General features: G+C 41.5%; 1 protein-coding gene across 1 annotated transcript in view; it reads right to left on the bottom strand.

The window, feature by feature from the left end:
• The window catches only part of LOC130586973 (transcription elongation regulator 1), a 17,089-nt gene extending 7,176 nt beyond the window's left edge, over positions 1 to 9,913 (bottom strand). The window contains exons 1-8 of the mRNA XM_057387912.1: positions 9,802 to 9,913; positions 9,131 to 9,216; positions 7,920 to 8,080; positions 7,064 to 7,130; positions 5,910 to 6,045; positions 4,887 to 4,976; positions 4,055 to 4,173; positions 1,956 to 2,106 (exon numbers count right to left, since the gene is read on the bottom strand). Of these exons, the coding sequence (XP_057243895.1) occupies positions 1,956 to 2,106; positions 4,055 to 4,173; positions 4,887 to 4,976; positions 5,910 to 6,045; positions 7,064 to 7,130; positions 7,920 to 8,080; positions 9,131 to 9,216; positions 9,802 to 9,912 (921 nt within the window). The 5' untranslated portion in view covers position 9,913. The remainder of the gene's footprint in view (positions 1 to 1,955; positions 2,107 to 4,054; positions 4,174 to 4,886; positions 4,977 to 5,909; positions 6,046 to 7,063; positions 7,131 to 7,919; positions 8,081 to 9,130; positions 9,217 to 9,801) is intronic.
• Between the last annotated feature and the right edge of the window lie 1,588 nt (positions 9,914 to 11,501).

Here is an 11,501-nt window from a genome sequence, read left to right as displayed (position 1 = left end):
CACCCACCTGGGGACACGGGCACCTGCACCCACCTGGGGACACGGGCACCTGCCCTGGTGCAGGACACTGCAGCCCAGCACTGCAGCAAGTCTGTGTGAAGTGGGACATCAGGGGACATGGAAAAAGGCCATGACCCCGACAGAACAGGAGCAGCTCGGTCACCGTTACCTCACCCCCAACTCCTCTCTGCCCTCCAAGAAGTGTTGGCATTGGATTTACTCACTGAAATCAGGCACAGCAATAAAACCAGCTAGCAGAAAAGCTGGCTGCTCCATCCCCATCTCATAAACCGTAGCTCCATGAGGCAAAATCAAACATTATATATATAAGCTAAAACCCTTACGTTAAAGATTTCTGTAAAGTTAATTCTCCCTAAGTAAAAATTTTGGATAGACTGAGAAAGCTTCAGGTTAAATGCCTTAAATTTTCTTTCATGTTTTAAGCACTTTCAAAATCAAAGGAAAATAAGGCTAAAAACATTTCAGGTGTATTTAGAAGTCTTTTTTTTTGCAGTTAACACATTGCAGGTACAACTCTCATCACTTCACAAGGAAAAAAACTAAAAAAATGTAAAGTACCGGAACTGCGGGAGGCTAAAGTCACCACACAGAGATACCAATGCTTTCCTCACTAGGGAATCCCATAATATTTGCGTGTCAGTGATTGACAGCTGTCAGACTGAACTGATTGACAGGCCGCACAGCACATAACTGTAAAGTCTATCCACTTGTTATAAAACAGAATACATAAAATGGTTACAAAAGGCTTTTGGAGAAAAAAAAAACATTATTCAAAGCAAACAAATACAGTCTCTTCTTTTAACTTTTCAACTTTAGAACAATCATGCAACAACAAAACTTTAAAGTCTTCAACTGCACTATTAAGCTGTAAAAATGCTTTAAAATTACACATTCAAAATTAAACTGCAGTATATAAAATCTAGTCTGGAACTATATCAGTTCCCCTCTGAAAGCACAATCATTTATGGAAAACACCAGATATAAGCAATGTTTGTGAAAATCAAGTACAGAATCAAATTATATCAGAGCACCCAGATTTTAAAAATATTCAAAGCTTCCTGAAGAATGAAACTGTCCCCAAATCTGACCTGTCCCCCAGCACTTCTCACTCCTGCAAGCATTCCAGGTAGGGAAATCTGCAGTAACTTCATAGTACAAAATAAAAATTGCAGACTTTCACCTGTCCAAAATGATTTGCCTTCAGAGGTGACCTTCCACACACACACATACACACACACACACAGAGGGACGTGGCAGTAAGTGGCCCCAGCTTTAGGTGACCCCATTTGATGTCCCCTCTCCAGGGGAGAGAGCTGCTCCCCACCACCCCCAGTGCAGGCATGTGACATTGGGAGATCATTAATCTACAATAGCTGACCTTTCATAAACAGCACTTTATACAGAAGATCTATTGATTCAAAGATTAAAAGGTCCCTCAGTGCCTGCTTTGAGACAGAAAGGGAAGATAGGGGAACTGTTTGAAACTTGACCAGAGGATCCTCAGGAATTGTCCCATCTGCCTCCACTGAGGGAACAGAGAAGTAACAGCCAGCTCTGGGGTTCTAGCCAAACAGGGTAAGACTCTTTTTCCTTCTCATGCTTCAGGACCAAAGAACTTGATTAAAAAAATTAAAATTAAGCATTACTTCAGTTAAGAAGATAATGTTACTTGCTTGGGTACATGAAAAAGAAGTGCCATTGTTTTAGCAAACTGTTTCACAATCACAATTCAGTTCTAGATATTCTAAAATTCAGTAAAACTGCAAACTTGAAGTTGTTCAGAAAGACATGGGGGACACCCCTGAGGTGTTTGCCTAGAACACCTCTGGAAAGTGCAGGYCTGTGTCCCGGGGCAGGCTCAGGGAAGCCAAGCACTGGCTCTGTCCCATCTCACTCACACCTCTCACACTGCTGGAACTCAAGAGTCCCCTTACCTTCTCTCCCCTGGTCTTCGAGTCTTCCTTCTCCTTCTTTCTGGCCGCTGTGATAAACTCATTAAACAAGGCCTCTCGATCTTTCATCTTTTCAATTGCCTTGAACCTCGAGTCTTTAGCATGCTTGGCTGCAAATTCACTAAAAGTAGTTCTGCAACAAAATGGCAAGTGAACTCATTTGGCAGAGCTGTCGAGGCTGGGAGGCAGGTTCAGCAGGGAATATTTCCWCTGCTGCAGTACATGCCAGAGCACAACTTACAAAAACCCAAAAGGCAAATCCTATGGTCTCACTACAGAAATGCTGGACCAACCAACTCTATAAAAGGAGTCAGCACTCACACAAGAGGTGTTTGTCAGGGGTGGGTTGGTGTGTTTGGATACAGCCACCTGCAGAAGGGGCAGGTGTAGAGAGAGACTACAGCACAACCAAGGAGAAGAAACAAAAAAAACTCAGTTGTCTACAAAACTCTTCTTTTCTGTGGGTTAGCAGTTCAGCCACCAGTCTGTCCAGGTATTTCACAGCTGTGAAACTGAAAATCTCAGGTGCATTCACTTGCAGCCAAATCATGCTAAGAGTTCACCAAGAAAACCAGCYTTTGGCAGGAGTCCCCACAGAACAGTGCAGCAACTCTTCCCCCTACAGTGCACACTGCAGAGCCTGAGCTTAGAGCACACAGAGCTGAACCCCTTCAACCACCGTGGGCAGAGGCAGCAATATTGGCCTTCTGACCCATCATCCCAGAGCGTTCCCTGACCRTTCTCTCACCTCCAGGGCCAGATTCCAACCTGTGCAGTAGGTRCATTACTGCCACTTACCTCGGAAAAAAATCACTACTGTGCTTTTTCCAAGCTCTGATGCAAATCTGGCCCCAAGAATACGTGAGACACTTATAATCATACGAATGTTTTCATCACAGCATGGAAATAATTAGACTTGGAAAATCCAGCCTACTGTTGCTGTAGGGTAAATTGAAACAAGAAGAGAATTTGGTAGCTTATTCAAAAGGATTAGAAAGTGAATGTACAGCTAGACTGAAGAACAAGAGCTCCTCAAGTGAAGTGGAACACAAACACTTGAGTATGTTGGTCTGAGATGATAAAAAAACCAGTCTGGCACTCACAGAAGTACAGCAATACCTTTAGACAAACACTGAAACCAGAAGACAAAGGATAAGATTAAACAAGACAGTATTTCAGCTGGAATTCYTTCCCACCCCAGCCCAAATCAGGTAAAGAATCAATCCCAACATGACASACTGGAGGTATGCTGAAAGCTRAGGATACTAAAGCTAACATAACTGYTTTGTAAAGCATTGCCATGCTTCCAGTCTTCCAGCCTACTACTGAGTTATTAGTCAGCTCTGAAACAATTTAAAAGTTACCATTACACTGTCACCGAATTTCCAGAACCAGTCACTGGAAAAGACTGAGCTAAAGTGAAACAAATGAGCTGTTATTTCACTGGAAAAGAATTAATGCCAGGTGAGCCCCGAGATGCCAAAAGAGGATGCTTCAAAGCTTATCTGGTGACATAAGCACGCATCTCATGACCTCTGTGTGAAGAAGCTGTGGAACAAACAACACCAGCAATGAAATCTTGAATGCACATTCACTGCCATCCCCTCGTTCTTATTACTGCCATGGTCTGAACATGAGGGGAGTGTCATCATTGCTGTATTAAAGCAACCAGAGCATTTGATCATATTATCATTGACATATTTTGTAACAAGAAAACATCCCTTCAGCCCCCTCCAAACCCAAGAAACTTCTCTACTACTTCTTAGAGACTTATTAAGAAGAAACAGGATTATTAAAGAAACTTGTGGGGGATCCGAGGTCTTTCTGACAATCCAGGCAGCATGCTGGGGATTTCTTCAACTTGAAATACATAAATCACCATACATATGTAAATAATTATAAATTACACGTTCTTCTATTTCATGGATTAGGTGAATAAAAGCAGACAAAGGAAGATTCCAACAGTATCTCATGATTTTTGTCCTCTTTGAACACTGTGAACAAGGTTAATCAACCCAATATCACCCAACATCCTACATCCTAGTAGAGTTTATGCACATGAATTACAAAAAAGCTCCTACCTTGGATTAATCTTTGCTTCTTCCATCATTTTCTTGAAATCCTCCTTGGCCTGCATTATTTTATTTTTCTTCTCCTTGCGCTCTTCCTCTGCTCGGGTTTTCACATACTGATCAAACACCTACAGAAACAGCAGTCACCCACAGCAAACACACAACTGACACACAGCAGCTCTAGGSAAGAGGGAGGAAAGATCCTCTTTCTTTCCTTCTCTCATCTCCTTTCTATCAACACACAATCACCACAGAGGAGGCAGAAAGCTCAGACACTTTGTATTTCAATATGGAAATGAGCCACACTGCTGCATCCACAGGGTGCTGTACCTAACACATCTTCTGACACCTGGGGAGAAGTTCCTTACACATTCCAGTTAACATTTTCCTGGGTCCCATGTTTCAGACACTTCCTGTATTCTTGAAGCTTTCCGTTCCCCTACATTCACTCAAAGAAAAGCTGCTGAAGTGAGAACTTGCTTAACAATAAAAATGCACTTCAGTTTCTTCTCCAAACACTTTTTAAAAAGAAAATAACTAGATTATTTATTATGCCAATACTTTGACAATATACTTGCACTATTTCATTCAGGTTTAGGCAGTGCTCTGTAGATATACAAGTTTCACTGTGTTAAAATATGAGATCTCCCAACCACAGGAAATAAAACAACTATCTAACACTTTCCCTTGCTGGTTTCTTCCATCTCCAGGCCAACCCTAATCRTAACAAAAACCCCTTGTAACACTGATTAGTCTGAAAGGTTTGCAGAAACAAAAACTGAGGATTCAGATAAACCTGTAGTAGCTGTGTCTGGATGGGAAGTGAATTTGACTTTATTACCTGTTTCCTTTCTTTTGGGTTGAGCAGCAAGTARCGAGGATCAAACACAATCTTGTGCAGCTCTTTCTCCCATGTTGAAAAGGCAGACACCTTTAATTAAATGAAAACAAATATACAAATTGTACAGGAGTTGTACCGTTTTGCTTGAAAACATTAAGACATGACGAGGGAAACAAATTCATCCTGGACTTTTCACCACTAAAGGATGGCAGAGGCTGTCAAAGAAAGTTTCAACATTAATCTGCCCTGGAAACTTCTAAAGGTTAATACACACTTACTTACTACTGCTTTGTGACATTAAAAATAAAATGTACATCACAAGAAAGCCTGGAGAAGCTGTGTTCTATAGGCAGCTAGAACCACTTTTMTTTTTTAGTTATTATCCAAATTTATATTCAACTAGTCTAATTCATCTATCAGAACTGATGRCATCAAGTAGATTTCATATTTAGTTAACTCAAAGCAAAAAGTCTCCCATTCAAGGATAAAACTGTACAGACCAGAGCTGAAGTTGCTGTTTTTCTCAGTAGGAACATTTCAAAAAACATTAAGGATGTGTCCAGTTCGTGTGTCCTATTCATCTTCAATGGCAGCTTCCACTTAGATAATTACTTAATTCAGGAAAAAATTGGGGGTAAAAAAAAACCAACTGTCTTGACCCTGTCATTTCAATTGCATAGAAATGAAAACTTTGCTGTAATTGTAATTTTCTTAGAAATCTGGAGTCTTGTACCAAGACCATTCATTGATCAGAAGAAGGATAAGATTGTTTCCTTATACAAAGTATTATAGATTGGGAATTTGCAAGAACTGAGACCTCAGCATGAACCTCCCTCTCTCCCTCCTCACACACACACATTTCTGATCCTCCCCTCCCTCTCTCCCTCCTCACACACACATTTCTGATCTGAACCTCCCTCTCTCTGTTCTCACACACACATTTCTGATCTGAACCTCCCTCACACACACATTTCTGATCTGAACCTCCCTCTCTCTCTCCTCACACACACACAAGTTTCTGACCCCTCTTTCCAGCAGCATGTCCTTGAACTGTTTCATCCGAGCCTCCAGTGGGACGATGGCTCTCTCTCGAGCAGCTTTAATCTCAGCCTCCATAGCAGCCTCCTTCTCAGAATCAATGTCTTTGATATCATCTTTCCTGAAAAAAACCCAAATGTAAAACTGTAAGCTGAGAAGTAAAATGCCAGCGCTGTGAGTTAGAACGTGAGCCACACCAGGACAGGGGTGGGTATCACTGATCACACCAGAGGAACAGGCTTACAATCCAGGAAAGCCATTCTCATAAGTGCACATGAATGCTTTCACACTAGAGCTCAGGAGCCAAGCTATTCCAATAACTTCAGTGCCAACAGATTACTTGAAAGCAATCAGCACACTCTGGCTCTACTCAAAGCTCTTATCAGATGTGCAGTAGATTCCACAGCAACAGCACYAATTTTCTGATCTTCTGCTCTGGGCCATGAGGCACTAAGGGAGTTTGTTCAGGTTAGAACCCCTCACAATCATGACACCAGGAATGCTGACACAGGTGAGAGCTCACCCATCACAGAGCTTCTGGAGAAGTGTGTTCATTGAGGGTTCTGAGAGCAAATGCACTTCATCCCAAACAGCCCCCAGCCCTTACTGCTAACAGCTCCATGATCCTCCGTAAGAGGACACAAATAACACTGTAAAACCACTCCTGACACGGCGTGTGTAAGTGTGTATCTCACGGATCACTTCCAAAAGGCAAACCAGACCAAAAGACATCAGCCGAACTTTTAAGCCTTTGCAACCAAGAAAAAATAGAGGAACCACTATGAAAATCCAGGAGCCTGGTTATTTTGACAACAAACATGTGCCCAGAAATTACCAAACAGAAGCATGCTATTTAAGACACACTGCACACAAAATATTCTTTRGATTCACCAACTTACATAGCTTATTACCCTTTCAAATGATTTCCAAAACACATGCTATTTCCCCTCTGCATGAGCTTCAGCTATCTCAGGGAAGTATCAAACACTTGAACTCTGAGCAGCAAAAAGCTGATGACTTTTTTAACCAACCCTCTTAGTTCCCATTCTCCTCTGCTGGACACAACATACATGGCTCAAGTGACAAACTTCACTTATTCTGCTTACACAGACCACTTGGTATTGAAAGMAAAAACTTACTTGCGCTTCTTTATTTTAATAGGCTCATCTTCATTTGCTTCCTCTGCAGCTTCATGCTCTTCTCTAACTGTAACAGATTTCAATAAAACTTTAGATTTTATATTTATTTTTTTTTTAGATTTCTGAGCGAAATCTCATGCACAGACCAAGGACAATATGTCAGCAATGGTGTTCTGAAAGGGAGACACATGATTCTCAGTCACCTTCAGAGTAAAACTATGGGAATTTGGGGACAGGACTGGTGCACCTCAGCCAACTTGAAATGCATAATGACAAACACTGAGCTCTTCTTTTCAGAGGAAAACAACTCAGGCTAAACAATCCAAGGAAGCACATTTGGATTTACCTGATTACCTGCACTTTGCTCTCCTCCAACTACAACACCCACATGTCATCCCAGGACCATTTCCTAGAACTCAGTCCAGAGAGAAATCTCCTCCCAGCAGCCTTTTGAMTGTTCTCTGCTCTTGGCAGCTATTCCCAAACTCTATTCCAACTGATGATCTCAGAGTTAGCTCCTGTTCTGTGAGAGCCCATTTGTACAATATGATTAATATTTTCTGGTCTCTTTCTTATAAAACAAACACAATCCCTTTTTTTGAAATCAGTAAAAACTGGGAAGTTTTTCAGCTTGCTGGCATTTAGCAAAACAATTAACCTTGTTAGTATCTACTTTCTTCAATGGGCTGTCTTCTCCCCAAAGGATTCTGCAATCTGCATTCCACATTTATACACCTTTTCAGCACGTCTTTATATTCCTGTCACTTATTTAAATGTTACAACCTTTGGAAAGCAACACACAATAAGAGGTAAGTTATATTCTGGTTTCCTAAGAAGGCAATAAAACTGCTCTTACTAAGTTTTTTTCCTTCTTCCATTCCTTTTTTGTGAGGAGGTTCTTGAATAATTTTGTCCACATCAGCTCTTCCAATGAGGTCATCGGGTCGGTCCCACATGGACAGACGGGTGGTGGGGTTGTAGAAGAACACCCGCTCATCCCCAGTCCACACCACACACCTGAGAGGTGACAGCAAAGCCTGGGTTACCTTTGTGTAAACAGGTACAAAAGAACACCCGCTCATCCCCAGTCCACACCACACACCTGAGAGGTGACAGCAAAGCCTGGGTTACCTTCACTCACACCCGTTACTGTTCATACACTGAACACCATGGTGACATGCACACCCAGCTCACACTGACTGCACAACTGCCAGACATTCCCACTGCCCAGCTGGGACCCTGATCTGCTGCTTTTCTCTGCTGCCAGATTTGGAAATACAGCAATTGAAATTTGAAATTGAAGATTAAATTTAAAAAATGCTTTTTTCTCAGGAGCCCCAGGATGCTCAGTTTTTCTCTGAGAGAAACCCATTTTAKATAGTGGAATCAGATTTTGGGATAAAATGTACCTCAACTCCTCAATGCCCCACAAAATACGAGAAAAAGCAACCTAACAATCTTGCCATAATTTTTTAAGCAATGGAATGAAAGAACCACAGAGACAATTTAAAGGCAGACAGCTTCAAATATTAAACATTAACAAAAACCAGCAATAGCTAAATTGCTAAAATGGAAACAAYAYCCCTTTTCCATCAGTAAGACTTTTYACCTCTGTCATGCAAATACACTGAGATGATTTACATATCTTACACCAAGAGTCACCTTTCTCATGACATCCCTTGAGCACCTGAGCAGTTTCTGGGCCAAGTTAAAAAAAAAAAAACAAAAAAGCTTGTTTTGGCCAGCAGCTGCAACTATTTGTTCCCCAAGGCACAGGATAAGATTTTTTTTTGCCAATATTTCATTCCAGATCAGGAGGAATTGGTGGCGAGGAAGAGGCTGGGACAGGAGATGAAGCCTGGTAACAGACCCCAGGACTGCAGGCACTGCTGTAGAATGGCCAAGGTGCCCACAGAGCACCAGGAGAATGGCATCAGTGAGCAGCACTGGCCACAGGAACCTGGCACTACTGGGCACAGCAGCACAGGAAGAACACACTCTTCACACACTACACTTGCTCCAACTCCCCAGCAACAGCCCTGGCAGTGCCATGGCAGGGTCACCTACCAGGGCGTGCCTGGAATAGGGGTGGTGGCAACCGGCTTGGCCTTCTGAGCTGCCTTCTCTTCCTCTGTCATTTCTTCCTCTTTTGGCTCCTCAAGGAAAGAAACAAGTTAGAGGATCAGGCAATGTCAGCTGGCTCATTATTTATTACCCAGTAACCAACTTGTTTTACAGAGACCATGCTGACATGCAGCCCACAATGACACTTCATCCATGCCATGGATGAGAAGCACTGGAATTGCAACAGCAGCTGCTACTCCAAAATCTCAATTCCAAAACCTCTAAACATTTACTCAACTTTTGACTTCAGCAAAACCTTACTTAAACACCTTCCCAGAGCTGCCCAAATCCTGGCAATTCAGGAAGGCCTGGATACAGGTGCAAGGGTTTATTTTCTGATAAATTTTCATTTAACCTTAAAATGAGTTTATTTGATAATGAGACAGAGTATGAAACAGTGAAAACCTGACATAACCTCTGTAGCAGAAATAAGCAAACTAAGAACTACCTCAGAAGTAAACAGGGTGGAGTGGCAACAAAACCCAGCAATTGCATTCTGTGCTTTTGCCTATTGAACTACACTGAAGTTCACAGAAATCAGGATAAAAGCTTTAATTTTTATTTCAATTCCCCTTAGCATCCTCAAAAACTATGCTGGGTTTAAGGTCTTTTACCTCCTTTATCAGTTCTTTTATAGGTTCTTCTTTTGGCTCTTCCTCTTCTGTCTCCATTGGTAAAGGCTCCTCCGAGGGCTCTTTAATTGGCTCTTTGACCTTCTCTTCCATTTTTTCTAAATAAAGATAGGAGTCTCCCTGAGTATTATTAAGAAACCACTATAGAACTGCATTTTCAAACACAACCACTGATAGTCTGAGCCATGCTCTCAGTATAAAGCTGTAGCAAAAAAAAAACCCCAAAGTACCTTTTTCTTTCAGTTCTTGCGGTTTTTCCCACGTGGACTCCAAGGTCCTGTTGTTGTAATAGTAAGTCTTTCCATCGGCTGTTTTGTACTCTGTCCACTCGGAGACAGCAGCTCCGGCCAGCGTGGCAGGGGAGGCGATGGCCACCTGCGGGTGGATCATGGGCACGATGGGGGGAGCCATGCCTGGCAGCACTCCTGGCACAGGGACAAAGGGAAAAAGGCAACAAAACAGTCAGTGACAGTGCAGGGCCTAGGGACCAACACCTAGCATCTACTGACTTCACTTACAAATACTCAAGCCATAGAAATAAACAGGATTGTTTTCAAACTGGAAAGCAAGGCATTGTAACCAAATTTCCTTCCTGTCTTTTGCAATCAGTAACACCCATTCCCAGGCAAATTAGATTTTAATTTATMTAATTTTAATTAATGTGTAATTCTGCAGAGCACAAACCTTGTTAGCTTTTAGAGATTTACTCTATTATTTCAAAATTAGTGCTCTCTTTATTAAAGAAGTCTTTATCAGATGACTGTTGCAAAAAATTTGGGTTTTTTAAAGTCTACTCCACTGCTTAATTATATTTAAAGTCTATTCCACTGTTGTCATTGTAAGAGATACTCCTATTGCTCTTAAAAAAGGCAAGAGTAGATTGACTTTGAGCCACCGAATTTAGAATAGAATTCTGATAAATTTTCAGTACTGGCATTAATTCAGAGCCTTGGATAAAACCTGATGAGAATGAAACATTCTGAAGTATCAGATTGTTGGGTTTGCTCAGTACTGCGAACTGATGGAAAAGAAACCATTTAACTGAATCCTAAAGCCAAATGGCAAGTAAATATCCAAAGATAAAACTGCCAGAATGCTGCAATATACTATTATCTCTCTACTCATCCCAACAGAGTGTAAAGACAGATTTGGAATGACAAGTTCTAGAACAACCAGTTGGATAGGATTGGAACTACAAGATCATCAATTTGAGCCTTTAACATTGCTAAAGTCTCATTTTAAATAATGGAAATCATACATTACACATTGCCATAACGTGTTCTCAGTGAGTGACTATTCTTAAATCCACAATTGAAATACAAAAGTTCACACTCAGACACACAGACACGCACACAACATGCGAGCACAGCCAGCCACTGCACATGTGGAGCAGGAAAACAAAAACCCACACAAGAAACTAGGAACTAAGTATGGGCATGAGAGTCACAGTCATTACAGAACTCAATGGTTACAGGAAACTGTATGGGAGTTTGGGTACAGAATAAGCTGACACTAACAGTTAATTGGGAAAGTTATCTCCTGACCAAAAATGATATTTGCATTTATACTGGTTTTGAAAATAAAGTATATGTAATCATTCAAGTGGGGAAGCAAATAAAGAAATAAAAGAAACAACCACATTCACTACCATGCCAACTTACAGACAAAACGAACTAGGATGG

This window comes from Malurus melanocephalus, unplaced genomic scaffold (assembly GCF_030028575.1).
Source record: "Malurus melanocephalus ecotype Western Australia unplaced genomic scaffold, MMel_1.1 scaffold_1435, whole genome shotgun sequence".
In the NCBI taxonomy this organism is placed as follows: domain Eukaryota; kingdom Metazoa; phylum Chordata; class Aves; order Passeriformes; family Maluridae; genus Malurus; species Malurus melanocephalus.
Note: the sequence above shows the minus strand (reverse complement) of the source record. Positions and strands in the feature narration are given on the sequence as shown.